The sequence below is a fragment of the Cervus elaphus genome, chromosome 20, assembly GCF_910594005.1.
Source record: "Cervus elaphus chromosome 20, mCerEla1.1, whole genome shotgun sequence".
NCBI lineage: Eukaryota > Metazoa > Chordata > Mammalia > Artiodactyla > Cervidae > Cervus > Cervus elaphus.
Genome location: NC_057834.1, coordinates 132,194,408 through 132,218,377, shown reverse-complemented (window position 1 = coordinate 132,218,377; position 23,970 = coordinate 132,194,408). Strand labels below are relative to the sequence as shown.

The 23,970-nt window shown below is 45.3% G+C and overlaps 1 protein-coding gene across 2 annotated transcripts in view; it reads right to left on the bottom strand.

Moving 5' to 3' along the window:
• The window catches only part of CSMD2 (CUB and Sushi multiple domains 2), a 684,323-nt gene that overhangs the window by 37,394 nt on the left and 622,959 nt on the right, over positions 1-23,970 (bottom strand). For both annotated transcript variants that reach the window (XM_043878199.1, XM_043878200.1), the window contains exons 50-55: positions 19,692-19,877; positions 18,476-18,670; positions 16,783-16,956; positions 14,513-14,686; positions 6,674-6,847; positions 3,511-3,699 (exon numbers count right to left, since the gene is read on the bottom strand). In XM_043878199.1, the coding sequence (XP_043734134.1) occupies positions 3,511-3,699; positions 6,674-6,847; positions 14,513-14,686; positions 16,783-16,956; positions 18,476-18,670; positions 19,692-19,877 (1,092 nt within the window). The remainder of the gene's footprint in view (positions 1-3,510; positions 3,700-6,673; positions 6,848-14,512; positions 14,687-16,782; positions 16,957-18,475; positions 18,671-19,691; positions 19,878-23,970) is intronic.

Sequence of the window (23,970 nt, the reverse complement as noted above, 5' to 3'; positions counted from 1 at the left end):
AAAGTGGATAAAAAACATGATTCAAGTATATTCTGTCTACAAATGACACACTTCAGAGCTGATGACACAAACAGACTTGAGAATAAAAAGGTGGCAAAATGATATATCATGGATATAATAACCAAAACATAGCTGGAATGGTTATCCTAATATCTAACATAATAGCCTTTAAGACAAAAACTGTGACTAGGCACAAGAAGATCATTCTATAGTATAGAAAGACATTCTGTCAAGAAGATACACAATTATAAACATATATGCATCTAATAACATAGCCCCAAAATATATGAAGCAGAAACTAACAGAACTAAAGGGAGAAACAGACAAATCAGCAATAACAGCAGGAGTTCCCAACACCCTACTTTGAATCATGGTTAAAACAACCAGAACATGCATAGATCAACAAGGAAATATAATAAACAATACTATAAACCAACTAGACCTAACAGTCATCTGTAGGATACTCTGCCCAACAAGAGAAGAATAAACACTCTTCTCAAGTGCACATGAAACGTTATCTAGAATAAAGTGAAAGTGAAAGTTGCTCAGTCATGTAAGACTCTTTGCGAACCCATGGACTATACAGTCCATGGAATTCTCCAGGCCAGAATACTGGAGTGGGTAGCCTTTCCCTTCTCTAGGAGATCTTCCTAACCCAGGGATCGAACTCAGGTCTCCTGCATTACAGGCAGATTCTTTACCAGTTGAGCTATGAGGGAAGCCTCATCTATCTACGGTAGACCATATGTTAATCCATAAAATAAATCTCCATAAACTTTAAAAGACTGAAATCATACCAAATGTGTTCTGTAAGCAAAATGAAATGAAACAAGAAATCAACGAAAGAAGGAAATGTGGAAAATTCACAAATATATGGAAATTAAACAACACTCTCCTAAATAATCAGTAAGTCAAAGAATAAATCAGGGGAGTGATTAGAAAATACTTTGAGGTGAACAAAAGTGAAAAAATAGCATACCAAAACTTATGAATTACAGTGAAATAGTGCTTGGAGGGAAATTTATAACTGTAAATGCCTACATTAAAAAGAATAAAAATCTCAAATCAACAACCTAAACCTCCCCTCTAATAAACTAGAAAAAGAGAGGAAACTATACCCAAAGCAAATAGAAGAAAAGAAACTAAAAAGGCTAAAGCAAGGATAAACAAAACAGAGGGACAATACAGAAAACAAACAAAATCAAACATTGGTCCTTTGAAAAGATCAAGAAAATTGACAAATATTTCTAGTCTGATGTGTGTGTGTATGAGAGAGAGAGAGAGAAAGAGAGTGAGAGAGAGAGAGAGATGGAGAGAGAGAGAGAGAGAGATACAGGGACGGGAAAGGAATCAAATTCTAAAATCAGAAATGAAAGTGGGGATGTTACTACCAACTGAATTTACAGAAGCAAAACGCATTATAGGAGAATATGATGAACATGAATGGTTATATACCAATAAATTAGATAAACTAAATGAAATGGAAAAATTTCTAGAAACACACAAACTACCAAAACCAACTCAAGAAGAAATGGAATATCTGAAAAGAATTATATCAAATAAATAGAATCAATCAATAATAAAAAACTTTTAACAAAGAAAAGTCCAGGGCCAGATGATTTTACTGATGAATTCTATGAAAATTTTAAAGAAGAAATAATACCAGTCTTTCTGAAACTATTCCTAAAAATAGAAGAAAAGGGACAATTGCCAACTCATTCCATGAGGTCAGCATTGCTCTGATACCAAAGCCAAAGATATCATAAGGAAAGAAAACTACAGACCAACATTCCTTATGAATGTAGTTGCAAAAATCCTCAACAAAAATACTAGCAAACCAAATCCAGTAGCACATTAAAATGAAATTTACCATGACCAAATGTGATTTGTTCTAAGAACACAAGAGTTGTTCAACACATGAAAATCAATCAATGTAATATACCATACTAATAGAATGACGGGGGAAAAAGCACCACATGATCATCTCAATAGATGTAGAAAAGCCATTTAAAAAACTCCAACACCCTTTCATGGGAAAAATGTCCAACAAACTAGGAATAGAAGGGAATTTCCTCAATCTGATCAAGGAAATCTGCAAAAATCTCACAGCTAACATCATACTTAATGGTGAAAGAGTGAAAGCTTTTCTCCAAAGGCTATTTTTATTTGTATTCTCCAAATACAAGGATCTCAGCTGCCATCGCTGAACACAGGTGGTAGTCCATTTCCAACCCCAGATGATTTGTCAGTCATAAATGCGGCTGGATGGCCAGGGTGGAGTCCTCAGACAAGGGAAGTATGGGCAGGTGAGTAGGTGAACCAGCCTCCTATCATACCGAGAGGCACAGGGGCATAAGGAGATGGAGTCATTCTGACTGAGGGGCCAAAGTGTGTATGACCCACCACAGATACGTGGACTGCAGAATGGCCTAACTCAACAGCCATCAGTCCCTCTGGGCTGCATCTTCACCTCTGCTATTAGGAAGACAGAGGAGAGAGAGCAACCCACAGGGCTCATGGTTAGTGACAAGATGGGGGAGCAGGAGCCTAAGGAACTGTTTGTATCTTCAGGATGTGTGAGGCTAGCAACCCGAAATCAGGATTCTCAGTGCCTCCCTCATCCTTTTTTTCCCTGCACGTTGTCCCTTTATTTTTTCCTAATATCCTTTAAAGCAGTTATTGTTTATTGAGCAGCTATGAACTAGGCACTTTTAATGGGTGTTCTCATCTAATCTTCTAATAATCCTATGGAATAGGCATTAGCATCGATATAGAAAAAGACACGGAGGCTCTCACATCACACAGCTTGTTTAGGGGGCAGAGCCAGAATTCAAGTCCAGGTCTATCTGCCTAAAATAGGAGACAGGTTTCCACTAGGCAGCCAGGACCCCTGAAGGAAGGCAATCTTGGAGACTGAAGGGGTCGGTGACAGCATTGGAGAGGAAAGGGAATAAGCCTGTAGCCAGGAGAGAGACTGAGACTCGGTGAAGCCTCTAACCCAATGTGTCAGTGGCTCAGTCGTGCCCAACTCTTTGTGACCCCATGGACTGTAGCCCACCAGGCTTCTCTGTCCGTGGGATTCTCCAGGCAAGAATACTGAGTGGGTTGCCATTCTCTTCTCCAGGGGATCTTCCTGACTCAGGGATCAAACCCAGGTCTCCTGCATTGCAGGCAGATTCTTCACTGTCTGAGCCACCAGGGGAGCAAAGAGTGGACACGAGTGAGTGCGCGCACACACACACACACACACACACACACACACACACACACACACACACACACACACACACACACACACACACACACACACACACAACTAACCCAACAGGAGCCCAAGATGGGCGCTGACATCCAGAGAGCAGCCCGAGTGACCATCACCGTGACCACACACACGCGCACACACACACACACACACACACACACACACACACACAGGAGGGCTGTCCTTTGACAGGGACCATCCTGTCAGTGTGCTCGGGTGATCCCTGTGAGTAAATGATGTCCACTTACAGAGACACTGGGGCTGGGGGCGATCCCATGTGCCATCTCCCTGGCAGCTGAGCACTGGGGTGCCCAGCAGGTAGAATCCGTGGGTGCACTGGTAAGATACAGTCGTGCCGTAGCTGAACCTGTGTGGGCCGCCGGCGTGGATCTGACGGACGCTGTTTTCTAGGTGCCCAGGATCCGTACAGTTGATGACTGCAACGAACAGGATGATTAGGTGCAGAGACCTGGACGGGAGGTTTTTTTTTTTTTTTTTAATGCTTTTAAATGGGAATTCAGAAGTTCAAACAGGAATATATTCCCAGTAGAGCAAAATTTCCAGACCAAGAGAGGCTACACAAAGCAGATCCCGCCTGGGAAGCTGAGCTGGTCCTGAGGCTGCTGTACTCCCCTCACTGTGGCCACCTGGGTAAGGGCTTCATCCTTCTGGGTCCAGCTAGACATCACCCCCTGCAGAAGCCTCCCCACCTCCCCCCAGACGGGTTAACCGCTCCCTCCTTGGTGGTCCTGGCATAAACCTCTATTGATAGGACTCCCTTGAGGGCAGGAATGCGCCCCTGTCTGTGAACCCATCCCACAGTGTGTCTCCCACAGCGAAGCTGTGGAAAGGGGATGGGCTTCTCTAGAAACTATTTTAATCACTTTTATGAGTATTTCAGGGGGAGATTAATCCTCGGGGATCCATTTGACTTTTAAATGCCGAAATGGTGCCAAAGCAGCTTATCAAAATCAGAGTGAGGTTTGAGAGTCATGACAATACTATTCGTAACCCATGATGTGAACTTTGACTTTCAAAACACTTTCATATCCATTATTTAACTTGAACTTCATATGAGTCGTATGAGGCAGGCAGGGTGAGTACTTGAAATCTTTGATGAGTTTTTAAAGTGTGAGCTATTTTTAACTTCTGATGACCCTCTCTGAGGCTAAGAGAGGTTGAAGACACAAAACAGCTAAGCTGCATTCATTCATTCATGTTATTTACTGTGATATACTGAGTGTCAAGCATCGTGCTGGGCAGGAAGGGTATGACAGAATTTATGGTCTGGAGTAGGGTTTCTCTACCTTGGCACTGCGGGTATTTTGGGCTGATAATTATTTACGGTGCGGGCAGTCCCGTGCACTGGGGGATGTTTAACAGTATCTCTGGCCTCTGCCCACTAGACGCCAATAGAAACTCTCCAGTCGTGACAACCAAAGACGTCTTTTGATATCTGTCCCGCGTTGGGACAGGGGAGCTGGAAAATCATACCCAGTTAAGAACTGCTGGTCTAGAGAGAAAGGGACAAACCAGCAATGATACTGTTTGGTAAGTGCCCTGACGGGGCAGCAGAGAATGTTCTGGAAGCACAAAGCAGAGCCTGGAGCCCGGTGCACGGGGCAGGGCAGGAAAGCCTCCCCAGGAGCAACCTTTAGGCTGGCTCTTAATGGCTGGGCAGAAGTCACCCGGACAAAGAAATGATGGGAGAGGACAGAGAAGGATGCATTTGAGGAAGCTGTGTCTGGTGCCCTGAGGGGCTTACAGGCGCAGGGCACCTGTGAGGGAACAAAAGAGGCTCAGTGCGGCTGGGACCCAACGCAGGGGTGAGGCTGGGGGCCAAGCAAGTGGAGAAGAATGAGGCTGGATCGGAGGCTGGGCCAGGTCCCATGGGCCCGTAAACCAGCCAAGGAGACTATTATTATCCTAAGGGCAGTGAGAAGTCTTGGGAGGTATTTTAAACAGGGAGTGACTTGATCAGATTTGTGTTTTTGGCATTTTGGCACGGAATGTTCTGACATTCCATCAGGAGAATGAGTTGGGGTGGGGGTGGGGAGCAGGACCAGAGGCCCTGATTTCTAAGGTTTTATCCCGGTCTTCTGTTTTCCAAGCCCAGCTCTTGAGCACCGCACTCTGGGAAGGGGCTGGGGTTTGGGGAGCTGAAGTTACAGGACAGAACATGTCTGGGAGAGAGAGCACAGTTCTTGAAGAGAGGGGATCATGGGATAACCATACCCCAAAGCATCAGTCTCAATTCCTTCCTCCCTGGTGAGGTGATGGAAGCAGGGCACAACACAAGGTCATGGCAATTTCCCCTGCGTTCCCTGGATTCTTCTCTCATTCACAATTGCACCTTGAAGTGTTGAGCGGAATGTTATTTTAAGGTTAGTTGTGAATGTATCTTGATTGATTCTAAAGCATCATTTGAAAAGTTTGGTCCTTTAATATCAATTACAAATAAATTGTGAGACATTGCACAGCCAATCGCCATGTACCCTCAACAGCGGAGGAGAAACCATCACCCGAGGGAATCTAAGCCCTCACCCCTTACAGCTGTGAAGACTTGGTCAACCTCCACACCAGGGCAGGGACTGCTCCTGTTCAGACAGTCTGACCCTCCATTCAGACCTTAGCGAGCTTGCCAGGCCACTCGTGGGCAGAGGCAGACGGCCCCAAGGCCCTTCATCGCTGGGTGTGTGCATGTGTGCCTAGCTGCTAAGTTGTGTCCAATCTGGGCTGCAGCCCACTGGGTTCCTCTGTCCATGGGATTCTCCAGACAAGAATACTGGAGTGGGTTGCCATTTCCTCCTCCAGGGAATCTTCCAGACCCAAAGATCGAACCTGCATTTCCTGTATCTCCTGCATTGGCAAGCAGATTCTTCCCCACTGAGCCACCTGGGAAGCCCTTCACTGCTGTGAACAGCCTGTAAAAGCTTCAGGGGCTATTTTCTAAATAGTCTGGGTGGGACTGGAATATCCTCCATGTCAGGTCTGCCTCTTGAGTCTTTAGTTTTTTCTCTTCTCCTCCTCTTCATCCTAACCCCTAGATTCTGCTTTTTATGTCTCATTTCAACCCTTCCTTTTTTTATTCTTTCATTAAGAATGGGGCTCTATATGATAATGATGAATTATCGGTTCTACGAAATGTAAACAAAAGACTGTTTTCCATTTCTGTTTTGAAGGATGAAACTTCCTTCGCTTTCTTTCTATAACCAGTGAAGATCTTTGACATGGCTCTATGTGGGGGGAGAGAAATGCTCCCTCTGTGACCCTTCTCTGCCCCAAGTCTTCCCCGTTTGAGTCAATGTGGCACCACGACAGAATCCCCTGACTTCCGCTCGTGGGTCACAGACCACAGGTGGCAGGTACTGGGGGTCGGGATGTGGGGGTGGGGGGGGAAGGGTGACTCACTTCGGCAGGTGGGCAGCACGTCACTCCACTGCCCACTGGCCAGGCACTGGGATCGAGCGGCCCCCTCAGCCACATAGCCCGGGTTGCAGACAAACTTGACCACGTCGTTGAGGTTGAACTGGCTGCCCTGGGTGAGGCCGTTGATTGGGTTGCCTGGGTGTCCACAGGTAATCGCTACAATCAAAAGAGACGAGAGGTCAGCCCTCCTGCTGCCCCCCGACCGCAAGTCTGTCCTCTCCTCACCTGGCCTCTCTCATGCCCAGCAGCGAAGCACAGCCCTGGGTCTGACTTCAGTCTCTTTCGCAACAAAACTCTGTTTTCGTGAAGTCAGCATGGGGACAGCCCCTTTTCCTTGAAGGCGTGTCCACAGCGTGGACCACTTGAAAGAAGTCGTTCGAGGACCATAGTGCATTAGGGTGTATCATCCTTCTCCTTCGCCCAGGCAGCTGGTCCTGCCTCAGTTCCTCTCCCAGATCCCTTCAGCTACTCATCTCCATTCTTTGCTAGATACCCTGGTGACTACCCTTCCCAGGAGTCAGACTAGCCTAAGTTCCTGGGCCAGTCTTGATGGAGCCAGTCAGTACAAACCACATCTGTGTGGAGGGACTGGTCACCCCAACAGACCCGCGGGCATCAGAGTTCTTAGGTGGGCACAGTCCCTCTCCTACTCCTCCCACGTGAGGGGAGTTCAGCTAATGGACTTCCTGGCCTTTCTCTGTGCTCTCTTCTCTATCCTGCCTGGGGTAACCAGAAGCGGCCCCTCTGTGCAGTTTGGGAAGGACGAAGGCTCAGCCCTGCCTTCCTCCTCTTGAGACAGCAGCCTGCAGGCAGCGAGGCTCCCCTGCCAACCCTCCAGCAGAGGCAGGGTCTCCCCTGACTTCCCCTCCCTCTACAATGGAGTCATGCCCAACCCAGGGCGGTGCTGCTCTGACTGTGTGTGAATCCACCCCACCTGGGGTTTATTCAACAAATTCCATTCGGCTCTCATATTAAGCTACGGCTCCAACTGAGGCTTCATCGGGAATAGAGGCGGTATTTTGGTGTCCACACATGGCTCTGTTTCATTGTGTAATCTGTTCAGCCCTGGGCAGGGAAGGGGGAGAACGCTTTGGTGTTTGCAGGGCTCAGGCTCACCTCCTCCTCTCAGGAGTGGAGTTCACTCCACCAGTGGCACTGGTCTCTTCGACTTTTCTTGAATGTACTAAACAAGGTCCTGCCCCAGAGCCTTTGGACTAGCTTCCTCTTGGCTGAAACATTCCTTGGCCTCTGCCCTCAGGTCTCCCCTCAAATGTCACCATAGCAGTGAGCCTTCCATTACAACCAGATAAACGACCACCCAGCACCACCGAACCTTCTTGCCCTACTTGCTTTTCTATACAGCAATTGGCCCACTCTGAGCACACTTTTTTACTCATTGCTAATCTTTCTCCACCTGAATGGAAGCTCCCTGGGGCAGGGACTCTGTTCCCTTCCTTGCTGTATCTTCTGTGTCTGGACTGGTGCCTGACATATAGGAAGTTGTTGTTGTTTAGTTGCTGAGTTGTGTCCAGCTTTTTTGTGAACCCATGGACTGTAGTTGGCCAGGCTCCAACTACATGGGATTTCCCAGGTAAGAATATTGCAAGAAGTCCATGGGATTTCCCAGGCAAGAATATTGGAGTGGGTTGCCATTTCCTTCTCCAGGGGATCTTCCAGACTCAGGGATCGAACCTGTGTCTCCTGCATTGGCAGGCGGATTCTTTACCACTGAGCCACCAGGGACATACAGGAAGACCTTGATAAATAATTGCAGAGTGAAAAAAAAAATTGCAGAGTGAACTAACAAATGAGTGAGTCATGAATGGATAGATGCCTGGCTTTTGCTCTGCTCCTGAGTCCTTGGTTCTATTTACTACCTGCCCGGTACCTAGTTTCTTTGGTTTGAAATCCGACTTGATGCTTTTGAGGCCTCCCCCCTTGGTTCTGGGTTTTCAGCCGTGAGAGGCTAAGGAACCATGAGGAATGCTTTCTTATCCCAACACTTGGATTTATGAGGACCCCACCCCAAACCTGGGGCTTCCCAGGTGGCTTAGTGGTAAAGAATCCTCCTGCCAATGCAGGAGATGCAGAAGATGCATGCCTGATCCCTGGGTCACGAAGATCCCCTGGAGGAGGAAATGGCAACCCTCTCCAGTATTCTTGCCTGAAAAATCCCAAGGATGGTGGAGCCTGGTGGGCTACAGTCCCTGGGGTTGCAAAGAGCTGGACACAACTTAGTGACTAGACAACAACACCCCAAACCCAAATGGTATGGATGGAGGTCAGGGAACAAGAGTAAGTAGGATCCAGTTTTTGCTATGGACACCTGTGCTGTCTCTCTGGGCCAGTTCTCTTTTATAAATCTCAACAGTAGTATCCTTGACTCTATCTGGGCAGAGCAGGAGACAGGCTGTTAATGGGCTACAAGGGTTCCAGACAGCCTGGTGTGGTGGGATGAGAATGGATGAGGAGGCCAGCAGACCAGATTTACAACTCGGCTGTGTCCTTTTCTTACTTTGGACACCTCACTCTGAGCCTCAGTTCCTATATCTGTAAAGTAAGAATTTCAATATGCATTGAACAGGGTTGCTTTGAAAACAGATCCATACTTTTGCTCTTCATTAAATATTTACTGGATGCCTCCTAAGTGCGAGGCACACTGCTATGCATACTGATGAAACGCGAGGAGCTCGGGAGCTCATTTCTCAGCCTATCGGGAGAGCAGGCAGGGGGGCAGACTGTCACATCACCGTGGCTGGTGCTGAAACAGGCTTCCGGGGTGGGCACCTACCCTCCACCGGGGAGGGAGTGGTTAAGGAGGGACCCCAGAGAGTATGGCATACCCTCAGCTGGATCTCAAGGCTGAGCAGGATTTTCCAAGTCAGTGAAGTGGTGAGAGAGTGGAGGGAAGCTTCAGAGGGCCTGTGAATGCCCTGAAATTATATGCAAAATATGGGGTGGTTCTGATCAGCTTGGGAGAAGATGCACTGTTCTCACCAGACTTACAAAAGGTCATGACTTGCCTCCCCAAAGGCTAAAATACCACTTGTATAAAGGTAGAGGAGAGGGCTGAGGGCTAAACCTTTGGTAGTGGTAACAGCTTTTGAATTGCAGATTGACCGAAATGCCAGCACAGGACAGAGAGGGGTGGTTAGCAAAACTCACAGGAGGTGGGAGTGTCACAGGCCCGTGGGGACAGTTCATGACTTATCAGATGTCCCAGGGAGCTGTTTCTCTGGAGAGCCCTGACAGACTCAGACACAAGGGGAGAAGGGGAACACACTAATGGGAAAGAAGGGGTCCTGCTGGGCTGGGGCTCTTAACTAGACCTTGAACACATGCGCCAGCAGACCCAGATTTCCTGAGGGCCGAGACCATGGCACATTCAACTCATCTATGCACAACACCATACACGCACCTGGCACGAAGTAGGTGCTAAGGAAAGGTTTGCTGGATTTGGTCTTATAGGCTGAGGTAAATTAACAGAAAAGGAAGGTGCATAGTTCAGAGGAGAGAACTGAAAACAGACTAAGCTCATGAAGAAGGCAGAAGGGAAGGTGATCCAGGGACTCATGGAGTGATTAGCCTTAGGCTTGGAGAGAGACTTCTCGACAGGAGGTGAGGGGCAAGGGTGAATGCGGACAAGGACAGATGGACATGTGGAGGGGACGCAGGAAGTGGAAAGGGCTACTGTTTGATGGCTTCTGTTCTCTCTGCACAGGAGAAAGTGAGATTATATCATTTGCTAAGAATTATTGGGGTCTATATGCTTTACTGCACTTAATCCTTACAATCCCATGAGGATTATCCTTTTAGGAAAGAAGAGGTTCAGAGGAGTCTGGGGACTTGTCCAAGGGGCACAGTTTCTAAGTGACTCATCTGAGTTCTGAATCTGGATTCTCTGCTTTCAGGCCATCCTCACTAACGTGTTTTAACTATTTGCTGAAAATATAGCAAATGTTATCTCTGAGTAGGAGAATATGGGTCTTCAGAAAGTAGGTGAGATTATGAAATAGCTGTGTTGGGGGGAATAGACAAGGTCGCTGACTGAGGAAGTGTAGACAGACAGTTGGAAAGTTCTGAGTCTGGTTGATATTGTAAACCTTGAATTCATAGGTGACGGCATCTAACATGGTACCTGCCACAGAGCAATTGCTTATAAATGTCCTGTTACTTTTGCTTTCCTACCCCAGATACTTCTGAAATCTCTGTCCTTCAGGAGAGAATGGAGCTTGCTACAAAAGATCTTGGATTCTGTGATGTAGCAGGGCGGTGGTACATCACCCACCACACCACCATCACGGTCCTCTTCACAATAGCAACAGCAGCATCTGACCATTTCACACGTATTCCCTCATTTAATCCTCGCAATAGTCTCTGAGGTACCTGCTTTTCATAAGTGAGGAAACAGACCTGGTGAGATAAGCTACCTTATCTAACATCACACAGCAACGTGCTATGTAGTGGTCGATTGGAACTCAAACCCAGGCAATCTAGGTCTAGGGTCCAAGTGTCCAACTGCTTGACTCTGCAGCCTTCCTGGACCAGGCATAAAATTAAGTATCTTAGGTTCAGCAGACATCTTCCATTAATTCAGAATCCAGCATTCTCTATTACTTGTAACTCAAATCTTTTCACATGTGTAGTGTGCCAATATCTTGAAGACATCTGAATTTGCATTTCCTGGATAAAACCAAATATGTTTTGTTTAGAGACATCTACAAGACTGACTAAATGTAGATAGGTCTTGCTTTCTCTAAACCCAGTACTTAAGAAGCTATTAAGACTAATTTTCATGCATTGTTTATTAAGTCTCACTATTTCATTACTCCATCTCATATATGAAAAGCGAAGTGAAGAAGAATTAAAAACAAAAGCCTGCCTTACAAAAATTAAGACCAAAACACTGCACACTTTACATAAAGGCTCACTTTATGGAACTTTAGAAAGTGAAAAATTTTCCAAATTACTTCCAGGCTAATTAGAATACCAGTGGCCATCTAAATCCAAAAATGCAGACTAACAAGAAGAAATAAAACCGTAGAAAGCCCAGGCCTGCAGCATAACTAGAAGACAGAGAATGCTATAAACTTTAAATTACGTGTAAGTAGAAAAATAAACACTAAGCCTGGGCAGAACTATTTCTCATGCTTCTGTTGCAAGGCTTAGCAGAGAGCAAGGCTGTATGGAGAGGAGACGAGAGAAGCAGAGGAATACTGATCCAAAGTCACTGCTGGAAAGAGAAAGCCCATTTTAAATGTGAGCATATTGAAAAACGGTCCTGGTACGTCAGAGTACCAACTATAGGAAGGAAACATAAATGTTTACAACCTTTCCTGAATACCAATACTGAAAGAAATGAAAAAAAAAGAGCAAAGCAAAGCAAAAAAAAAAAAAAAAAGCAAAGAAAACATGTCATACAGAGAAAAAAATATCATGTGTGTGATATTTTACACATAATAATTAAACAAAATTAAAACCTAACATATAAATAATAATATATGTGAATGAATTTGACTAACCTGTTAAGAGAAAAGGATTTTCAAATTGACTCGGAAGGCAAGGTCCAACTCTATGATATATATGAGAGGCCCATCTAATTTGAGTGATTCAGAAAGGCTAAAATAGAGGGATGGTTAAAGGCAAACCAGGCAAATGGGAGAGGGATGAAAGTAGAGAGTGTAAGCCTAACGGTATTAGGCACAGTACAATTCAAGCTAGAAAATATTAAAGTGATAATGAAGACATTTTTAAAGGCTAAAACCACAATATTCAATGTAGATATAACAGTTATGGATATCTATGTGCCAAATAACACAGTAATTATCCTTATGCAACACAAACTATGGGAAATACAAGGAAAAGTAAATAGAAGAACACTAATAGGAAGCCAGGCTTCAACAGTATGTGAACTGTGAACTTCCAGATGTTCAAGCTGGATTTAGAAAAGGCAGAGGAACCAGAGATCAAACTGCCAACATCTGTTGGATCATCGAAAAAGCAGGAGAGTTCCAGAAAAACATGTACTTCTGCTTTATTGATTACGCCAAAGCCTCTGTGTGGATCACAACAAACTGTGGAAAATTCTTAACGAGATGCGAATACCAAACCACCTTTTCTGCCTCCTGAGAAATCTGTATGCAGATCAAGAAGCAACAGTTACAACCAGACATGGAACAACACTGGTTCCAAATCGGAAAAGGACTATGTCAAGGAGTACGTGATACTGTCACTCTGCTTATTTAACTTCTATGCAGAGTACATCATGTGAAATGCCAGGCTAGATGAAGCACAAGCTGGGATCAAGACTTCTGGGAGAAATATCAATAACCTCAGATATGCAGATGACACCACCCTCATGGCAGAAAGTGAAGAACAGAGAGTCTCTTGATGAAAGTGAAAGACGAGAGTGAAAAAGTTGGCTTAAAACTCAACGTTTAGAAAACTAAGATCATGGCACCCAGTCCCAGCATTTCATGGCACATAGATGGAGAAACAATGGAAACAGTAACAGACTTTTTTTGGGGCTCCAAAATCACTGCAGATGGTGACTGCAGCCATGAAACTAAAAGATGCTTGCTCCTTGGAAGAAAAGCTATGACCAACCTAGACAGCATGTTAAAAGCAGAGACATTACTTTGCCAACAAATGGCCGTCTAGTCAAAGCTAGTAGTCATGTATGGATGTGAGAGTTGGACGATAAAGAAAGCTCAGTGCCGAAGAATTGATGCTTTTGAATTGTGTTGTTGGAGAAGACTCTTGAAAGTCCCTTGGACTGCAAGAAGATCCAATCAGTCCATCCTAAAGCAAATCAGTCCTGAATATTCATTGGAAGGACTGATGCTGAAGCTGAAACTCCAATACTTCGGCCACCTGATGCGAAGAACTGACTCATTGGAAAAGTCCCTGATGGTGGGAAAGATTGAAGGCAGGAGGAGAAGGGGATGACCGAGGATGAGATGGTTCAATGGCATCCCTGAGGCGACGGACATGAGTTTGAGCAGGTTCTGGGAGTTGGTGATGGACAGGTAAGCCTGGCATGCTGCAGTCCATGGGGTCACAAAGACTGAGCGACTGAACTGACTAAATAATATGAAACTTTAAAACACCTCGCAGAACAAAACAGATCAGGTAGACAAAAAATAAGTAAGCACACATTAAGACATAAACAACAAAATCAATAAGGCATATCTAATATATAAAACTTTACACACTAATGCTCTTTTCTCTCAAATGAACATGGAACATTCATAACAATTGATCAAATATTAGATCATAAAGGAAGCATCAGTAAATTCCATGAAGCAGAAATACTGTATACAGTGTAATGTGTTAGAGATGAATACCAAAGTAAAAATCAAAACACCCTTCCATCTGGAAATAAAAACCACACACCTTTATTTAAAGAAACTTCTAAGTGAAAGGGGAAATGAATATCAAAATGACAGAATTTCTGAGAAATAATAAAACACTAATTTTTATAATCTGTGGGATATAATTAGAGCAGTGATCAGAAGAAATTTTATAGCCTTGCATACTTATATCCATAATAATCAATAAAAATAAAAGACTGAAAATAAATGAACGAGGTTTCTAATTCACAAGCAAGAAAGTGAACCATAAAGTTAATTTCAAGGAAGAAAATAATAGAGGTGGAAGTAATAATGATGCAGAAAACTGAAAATATAGATGTTAATGCTTGTTTTTGAAAAACATGAACAAAATACAGAAAATCCTCCATTTAACCTAATACAGACAAAGCAAGGGGAAGTCCATTTTGCACCTGAGCTGGTGACTAGGGAGAGTGGGTACCATACTTACGCACACAGAAAGGGGTCTTGCCCGACCAGTGATGATCCTGCTGGCAGATGCGCACGGACATGCCGATCAGGCGGAAGCCGGCGTTGCACTGGTATACCACGCTGCCCCGGTAGTTGAAGTTCTCCCCGTTGATGTGCCCGTTGACGATGGGCTCAGGGGTCCCGCAGTGTCCGGCTTTGGTGAGATGTGGGAAGAGAGAGTAAATTGCACAGGAGCATACAGAAAATGAGGTGAGGCTTGGTCGGGGGAGGGGGAGACAGGCACAATGGGGAAAAGGACCACCCATTGTTTTTCTCTCCTCCCCCGACAGTGGCATCCAGGAGTGACTTCAGGAATCCTAGACATGATAGAAATAGTGTTGAAGATTGAAAGTGAAAAGTGAAAGTTGCTCAGTCGTGTCCGACTCTTTGCGACCCCATGGACTATACAGTCCATGGCATTCTCCAGGCCAGAATACTGGAGTATTTTCCCCTTCCCTTCTCCAGGGGATCTTTCCAACCCAGGAATCAAACTTAGGTCTTCCACATTGCAGGTGGATTCTTTACCAGCTGAGCCACAAGGGAAGCCTAAGAATACTGGAGTGGGTAGCCTATCCCTTCTCCAGCAGATCTTCCTGCCCCAGGAATCGAACTGGGGTCTCCTGCATTGCAGGCAGATTCTTTACCAGCTGAGCTACCAGGAAAGATCTGGCAATCCCACATCCCAAGTATACACATAGCTGATTCACACTGTTGTGCAGCAGAGACCAGCACAATATTGTAAAGCAATTATACTCCAATTACATTTTTTTAAAGTCCAGAAAAGAGCTGGACGTTAAAAACAAATCCCAAGGTTGCATTCCAAATAGCTAGCCATCTTGAACTTTAGTTGCTGTGTCTGTTCATGGGTGAGAAATGATCACTCTTATGGCCCGGCCTCTGGGATCACCCCCTCTTTTTCTCATCAACCAGCATTTCTAGAGCATCTACTATACGGAGGGCACTGTGGTCCACGATAAGGCAGTCAAAGCTTGGTTGTGTTGAAAATTACCAAGTAATTCATCCTCCTTTCTTCTTGAGTGGCAAGGAACACAGACAATATAGACCCAGGTGAGTTATTTTCACTAAATGGGATTTGGATAGAGTATATTCCTAGTGTTTCTACTAGCATTTTTTTGGTTCTGTGTAGACATAACTCATGACTGTGTCTCTAACAGAGGCCTGAGACAGAGGGAGGACAGCTGTTCACTTCAGAACAGACATCCGATCTATGTTGCTGGGTCTGTGTAGCTGGGACCCTCCTTTGGATCCAAGCAGTAAGAGGATCCAAGAAAGGAGTAAGAGAAGAGATGACCTTAGAATCTAAGGTTTAGGCAGGGAATGGATTGCCCATGGGAGAAATGATAACTTTGACTTTTGTAAGCTGGGTAAGTTTTTATGCTTTTGTCCTACATTGACATATTTTTGTCATGAAACAAGCTAATGGCAAAAAATACTTGTATATTATAATATAGAATATAGCACATATTGTATTTTTGTAAAATACTTATATGTGTAAAATTTGCTGTGTGTGTAGTCGCTCAGTCATGTCTGACTCTTTGCGACCCCATGGACTGTAGTCTGCCAGACTCCTGTCCATGGTATTCTCCTGGTAAGAATACTGGAGTGAGTTGCCATTTCCTTCTCCAAAAATTTGCTAATATATAATATAAATGGTATTTTAGATGTGTTGCAGGGATGTGTCTCTGTAAGTTTCCCTGGAGGTAAAGACTGGAATTTCACCCATCATACAAGAGCCAATAAGAAGGGAGGATCTTTTTTGATCAGAATGAAAGCCCCTCAAAGGTTTGTCTCATCAGACCTGAAGTTCTCCTTATTCTTTTGGATGCCCCAAGGGAAGTTAGTTCAGCATTTTGGTTATGGTAAATAGCATCTGACTCATTTGAAAAGACCCTGATGCTGGGAAAGATTAAGGGCGGGAGGAGAAGGGGACGACAGAGATGAGATGGCTGGATGGAATCACCGACTCGATGGAAATGAGTTTGGGTGGACTCCAGGAGGAGGTGATGGACAGGAAGGCCTGGCATGCTGCGGTTCACGGAGTCTCAAAGAGTCGGACACAACTGAGTGACTGAACTGAACTGAAATACCCAATAGCTAGAGTTTAGGTTAAGCATTTTATGACCATAGGTAAAATAGTACTGTTCAACGACCGGGATCCAGCTTTGGAAAGATCTAACTTGTCCTGTAAAGGGACAAATGGACGGGAGAGGCCCCGGGGTGGTCACTTACCCAGGCAGCGGACTTCGGAGCCACTCCAGAGCCCGTTGGCCATGCACTCCCGCACCCTGGAGCCCACCAGCGTGTACCCGGAGTTGCAGGAGAAGATGGCTGTTGCTCCGTAGACAGAGAGGGTTCCGATGCGGTGCCCACTGGGGGGGACGGGGAGCTCTCCACAGGAGATGACTACAAAGACCAGAAAATGCTCAGGAAGCCAGTCCCGAGAGACGGGACGTGTGCTGCTTCTCATTAGCAAGAATAGTGACCAAAGTAAGATCGGTTCAACCTACTCTAATGGGACTCATGACCAGAATATGGGTCACCATGGTGACTGTTGTGCTGTTACACTGCACCCATGATTCTCAACAGGGCTGTCACCGGAAGCACCCAATGTCCAGACCTGTGGCTCGCTCCTCGGCGTCCAGGGCGGACAGCGGGCACTCCCCTTGTCCTCTCTGCCGAGCCGAGCGGCAGCCTCATAGTCCTGCTCCACAGCACGCTGCAGACACCACTGGCTGCACTGAGACGTAAGCCCTGCTTGTAATGAAGCTGTCCCACGCTCGTGACCTCTACTCGGTCACAAATACACGGCCGAGTCTGGACTTGAACAAAGGCCATAGTGTCTTGCATCATGGGTGTTAGGAAGATTCCACTCCTTGCATCCAGTCTCGAACGTGCCCTCGAGCACTGACAAGTGATGTCCTTCTGTCCCTTCACAAACATTTACTTCCTCTAACACACTCTTCTGACTGAGTAAGTAGCATCCGTATATCCCTGTGGGTGGGCGCTGTGCTGACCCACTCAGAGCCCCCTTGAGGACTGAAGGGCTTCTTTCTCCAGATTGTAGCTGCTGGCAAACATCCCTTTGCTGTGAGCCCTCTTCAGATGGCCTTGGTTAAAGAGTCCTCACATCTAAAGTCATGTTCTCTTCCTCGAGCAGCTGGAACCCAGGGTTCGGTGAGTGTGGAGGTATAAAGCCCCCCTGCCTTAACTTGTGGCAATTCTGAAGGGCTGCCCAGATTCAGAGCTCTTAGCTGGGTCAGTTGAGGCATCACCATCATCATCAGAGACCACCTTCTCCATCTTCCCAGTCCCATTTCTTTCCTCTTCCCCCCTCCTCCTTCCCTCCCCTCTCCTTCCTCAGATGGTGATCCCAAGAGCACTGCCTAACAAATCTCTACCTTAGAGTCGCTTCCCAGAGACCCTGACCTCTGAAACTATCTCAAAGACCCAAAGAAAAGCAATGCACAATGGAGGAGACATAGGCACACTTAGGTGGCCTGTCCCTTGCACTCTATTCATTCCTCCTACACACACTTCCATTATAGGTCTCATCACACTTTGGTATCCTTGCTTCTTTATTTGTCTGCCTCTTCAGTAGATTCTAAGCTCCTGGTAGGCAGGAACCACAAGCTTTCATCCTCATACCTCTATACTACCTGGCATGAAGGTTGAATAAATGAATTAGTGGATGCTCACCTGGACAGAGGCAGCTTTTTAATAAGATGACAAGATGCTGAGAAGTGCTTCCTTAAAGGAGTAGGCCTCTCCCCAGCTCTTGGTTCTAGGTGAGTGTTCAAAAAAAGGTTCACTGCAATCCCTGGCTATACCCCACTTTTCCCCTCCCCAATTCAGCCCATGTTATGAGACAGTTCGAGTTGGAGGCACTGTGCCAAACTTGCCCACCCTTTCCTCCTGGGCTTACTTTGGCAGGTGGGCATAGAGTTGTCGAGGTTCCATTTGCCATTGGCCTGACAGTGGATGACCCTTTGGCCAGTGTAGTAGTAGCCAGGGTCACAGATAAGCATCAGCTGGGCCTGGAACTGGTATTGCGTCTCGAAGATGAGCCTCCATCGACCGTGTTCCACACTGATGCTGCTGATGTCAGGACAGGTCACAGCTGGGGAGGTATGAAGCGGAAAGGAGGATTCATTCATTAATTATGGACGAGATTGGCAAGAGCCCAGCGTTGGGGACTGGGGGACCATAATGCAGTTATGATGACTCTCAGAACCTTCAGTCCCCAGGCAGATGTAGTCTATGAATGAAGTGAGCTGGGTGGGGGATGTGGCAAACCATTGGGGTGGCAGATCTGCCAAATTAAAAAAAAAATAGGGGGGAGGTGGCACTCTGTTGGTTTTAATTGTGGATGTGAGACTGCAAATTCCAGGTGGTCAGATCTACCTTTTCCAAGGGAAGCTAGAAATAGGATTTTTATGTAAAAGTCTTCTGATTTGAAAATGTTAGGAATAAATTCAAACTATTTATTTTATTTTTAATCATAGGGTAATTGCAATATTGTGATGGTTTTCGCCATACCTCAACATAATTGGCCATAGGGCTACAAAATATTTTTATAAAGCACTGCACAGGCCAAAGAGCCAAACCAAAACAAAACAAAAAACCTCGTATCATCAGACTGTATATAGCCCATTAGGCTGCCCACTGGCCTTCAAATTGAACAGTACCTCCATTGTTTTGGAGAAGGAAACAGCAACCCACTCCAATATTCTTGCCTGGAGAATTCCATGGACAGAGGAGTCTGGCAGGCTACAGTCCATGGGGTCGCAAAGAGTCGGATACGACTGAGCGACTATCACTCACTCATTCTGTTGTTTTAGAGTCTTGTGATCAAAGGATGTCAAATTTCGAATACTTTTTCCATCTAAGAGGAAGTGGACCAGTCATCCCTAGGTTCTGTGATGGTTTATGGATACATCTCAGGGAACAGTGGTCTATCGATGTTTTGAAGCAATTTCAAATGGGAACCCAAGTTGGTAGATGGAGATATCCACTTGTCTCAGATCTGAGTGCCAGCCTCTATGGGCATGTTTTTCCTATTTCACTCACCCCTTGCAGGAATCTTTTCAGCTGCTTACCCAGCCCCCAGACATACCCGCCTCCCCTACCCAAGGACTCACGGACACACTGGGGGGGTACATTGCGGTTGCTCCACAGGCCAGTCTCCAGACACTCTGCTGTGGCTTCAGCACCTGCCTGGAGGTGGTAGCCTTCACTGCAGCTGTATACAGCCTTGGTCCCCACTGTGTACTCTTTGCCAAACACCATTCCATTCTTGGGGGCCTCAGGAAGCCCACAGGAAAGAGCTGGCAGAGGAGAAAAACGTATGAGCCTGTCTGCTTCAAGATGGTGTTCGGAGAACATTTTTTTATTTTTCCTCTCCCTTGAGGCCCTAATATAAAAATAGTAAAGACTAATAAAAGGGAAAAGCCTCATAACAAAGAAGAAAATGGGAATATCATCTGCAGAGGAGATAGAAAAAGAAACTCTGGAAGATCAAATGCAGATAGAAATGTGTCGATGGATTAAATGGAGTTGAGAAGCTGGAGCACAAAATATATACAGGAGGGAGCTGTGAGGTAAGACCAATTCTCCACCCCTTCACACAAATACAGTGGAGAGGCAGCCAGGCAGCCATTTTCCAAACTAAATAGAGATGGTTTTATACCAACTTAAGAAAAAAAAAGAAAGGAAGGAAGGAAGAAAAAGAAAAGAACCCCTTTGAGAGAACTGGGGATGCTTGAGTAGGAGCAGGTATCCCAGAGTAAAGCTCTTTTAACTCTTAGATATAAGGGCTCCCACCCTCAAGGCTGCCCCTCTGCCTGCTTATCTCTGCCATTTACTCAGTTTGATAGGGACAGAGTAAAGAGACTGACTATGCCAAAGCCTTTGACTGTGTGGATCACAGCAAACTGTGGAGAATTCTTAAAGAGATGGGAATACCAGACCACCTCACCTGCCCCTGAGAAATCTACACGCGGGTCAAGAAGCAACAGTTAGAACCACACATGGAACAACAGACTGCTTCAAAATTGGGAAAGGAATATGACAAGGCTCATATAGCCTATGACATGGTGTATTGTTACCCTACTTAATTAACTTATGTGCAGAGTACATCATGTGAAATGCTAGGCTGGATGACTCAAAAGCTGGAATCAAGATTGCTGGGAGAAATATAAACAACCTCAGATATGCAGATGATACTGCTTTAATGACAGAAAACAAAGAGGAACGAGAAGCCTCTTGATGAGGGTGAAAGAAAAGAGTGCAAAAGCAGGCTTAAAACTCAACATTCAGAAAACTAAGATCATGGCATCTGGTCCCATCAACTCAATGGCAAATAGATGGGCAAAAAGTGGAAGCAGTGACAGATTTTATTTCTTTATTTTCTGCAGACAGTGATTGTAGCCATGAAATTAAAAGATGCTTGCTCCTTGGGAGAAAAGCTATGACGAATATAGAGTATTGAAAAGTAGAAACATCACTTTGCAGACAAAGGTCCATATAGTCAAAACTATGGTTTTTCCAGTATCCTGTATGGATTGAGAGCTGGACCATAAAAAAGGCTGAGTACCGAAGAATCGATACTTTCAAATTGTGGTGCTGGAGAAGACTCTTGAGAGTCCCTAGGACTGCAAGGAGATTAAACCAGTCAATCCTAAAGGAAATCGACCCTGAATATTCATTGGAAGGACTAATGCTTAAGCTGAAGCTCCTATACATTGGCCACCTGATGTGAAGAGCCAGCTTACTGGAAAAGCCCCTGAGGCTGAGAATGACTGAAGGCAGAAGGAGAAGGGGGTGACAGAGGACAAGATGGTTGGATGGCATCGTTGACCAAATGGACCCGAGACTGAGTAAACTCCGGGAGATAGTGAAGGACAGGGAAGCCTGGCGTGCTGCAGTCCATGGGGTTGCAAAGAGTCAGACATGACTTAGGGACTGAACAACAACAACAAAAGAGACTAAGTAGGTGATTTAATAGTTAATCCCACGAGAGGACTGTAAGTAAAGAAAAACACATGGGAGACGCCTATAAGTTAGCGATCACTGGAGAAAGCAGGTTTGCTTATCCACAAAACCAAGTGGGCTTTCTTAGCAAAAAATCCATGCAACAGAAGCAGAAGGCATGCCCCCAAATAATAAAGCTGGTGGCATGAGACCCACATCCTGCCCAGTGAGCTCAGTAAGTTAGTGATCCCAAGGCCATGCTCCTCTGGGCACACTAAAACAAAAATATGAAGAAGAGGTGGCATTATACTACCGCCGGAGATGATTTACCATTTTTAGTATAGGTGAGGGTCTTTTTGCTCCTCTCCATTGTGCCATGACAGTCCCAGCTTGACCATATAAGAATGAAAAAACTCCCCTGCCCACTGTGGAGGAAGAGCTGATGATGGAAACGTGACATCTACTCAAGAGTGAGGAAGAAGGTGATCTCCCCCTCCCCACTTTCCCTTTCATTATAAAACTGTAGCCCACTAAGTTCTTGGGGCATGGCATCTTCTCACCTGCCTGCCTGTAAGCCTCACAAGCGTGCTATTCTAATAAGTCACTTTTTATCTATCACTTTGCCTCTCGCCAAAACCTTTCTGCACTGAGACAAGAAGAATCAGAGCTCCTTGGAGCCCCCATGAAATGCCACCTAGTGGTTTCAAATGCAACTTTCTTATTCATGGGAGAGGCCTAGTGGGCAAGGATGGCTGTATATAATAATAACAAAGGTAACCCACATCTTTATCTGGAAAACTCAACCTTCCCTTTAAAATATGAGCAAAGATCACTATATATATGAAGAAGAAAACCAGCAGCATGAAAGAGATAAACAAAGATTAGATTAAAAACAGAAAAGTCTCCTTTAGGAAAAAGAGCTAACTCAGGTAACAGAAGACTTACGGTCTTTAAATCCCTGATTGGCAGAAACAGATGCTCTACAGGGAGCTCAGGATGGAGACCAATAGGCTGCCCCCTCCGCCACTGCAGCCTCCCCACCAGTGCACCATGAGGGGCCCAGGATGTGAAAGGACAGGGTGCTGGCCCCAGATAGCTATTGAGAAAGTCAAGGTGACATATCATAAAATGAGAACAGAGTGCTTTGAAAAGAGAACACGCTGAAAGTGAGCAAGGAAGGGCCCTTTTAAGTTAAAAACACCATCAACAAAATACGCATTAAAAAGGAGTGGCAACTGAAGACAAAGATAAGGCTGCCTACCATGTCAGGAAGCAAAGGGTGTTGCAGCCATCAAGTCATCCACTCACCCACCACCAGTCACCCCCAGTGGTGAGCTCCGAGGAAACTCATGATGGAGACAAACAGGCTGACCCCTCCGCCCCTGCAGCTGCCCCAGTAGCGCACCCTGAGGGGATTCAGGATGGGAAAGAAGAGGATGCTGGCCCTAGACAGCTAAGGTGCTTATCAAAGGAATGATTTCAATGAGCCCTGACTTCTGCATCTTCCATATATAGAAGGGCTTCCCAAGTGGCACAGTGGTAAAGAATCCACCTGTCAATGCAGGAAACACAAGAGGCAGGTGCAATCCCTGGGTCAGGAAGATACCCTGGAGTAGGAAATGGCAACCCATTCTGATATTCTTGCTTGGAAAATTCCATGGACAGAGGAATCTGACAGGCTACAGTCCATGGGTCACAAAGAGTCAGACACAACTGAGCATGCACATATATAAAAGAACACTAAACTCATTAACCTCGGCTGTTTGGTTTTCTTTAATTAACAGTAATCTTTTGATGTTCTGACTATATCTGGTTTTTATTGCAAAAACTCATATATATCCTGGCTCCTCCCTTGCCTCTTCATAACAGTCCCTCAGAGCTATCTGAGAGACTGTCTTCTGAGCCTAAGTCTGCCATATAAAACATAATTCTCAACCTTTAGGTTGTGAAATAAAATTCATATCTTATGACAAGAAAAACTTAAAAATTTTCTCAGCCCTTTGGCTTCCTCTCCCCTCCCCATTCGTGTGCACAGTGATTTGCCTTATGCATCAGTGAAACCTCCCCAGTTGCTCAATAGAGAGCAACATTCTCCCAGCATCAACAAGTTGTTGTTCAGTCACTAAATTGTGTCCTACTCTTTGTAACCCCTTGGACTGCAGCATGCCAGGCTTCCTTGTCCTTCATTATCTCCTGGAGTTTTCTCAGATTCATGTCTATTGGGTTGGTGATGCTATCTAATCATCTCATTCTCTGCTGCCCCCTTCTCCTTTTGCCTTCAATCTTTCAGCATCAGTGTCTTTTCTAATGAGTTGGCTCTTCATATCAGGTAGCCAAAGTACTGGAGCTTCAGCTTCAGCATCACTCCTTCCAATGAATACTCAGGGTTGATTTTCTTTAGGACTGACTGGTTTGATTTCCTTGCAGTCTAAGGGACTCTCTTAGAGT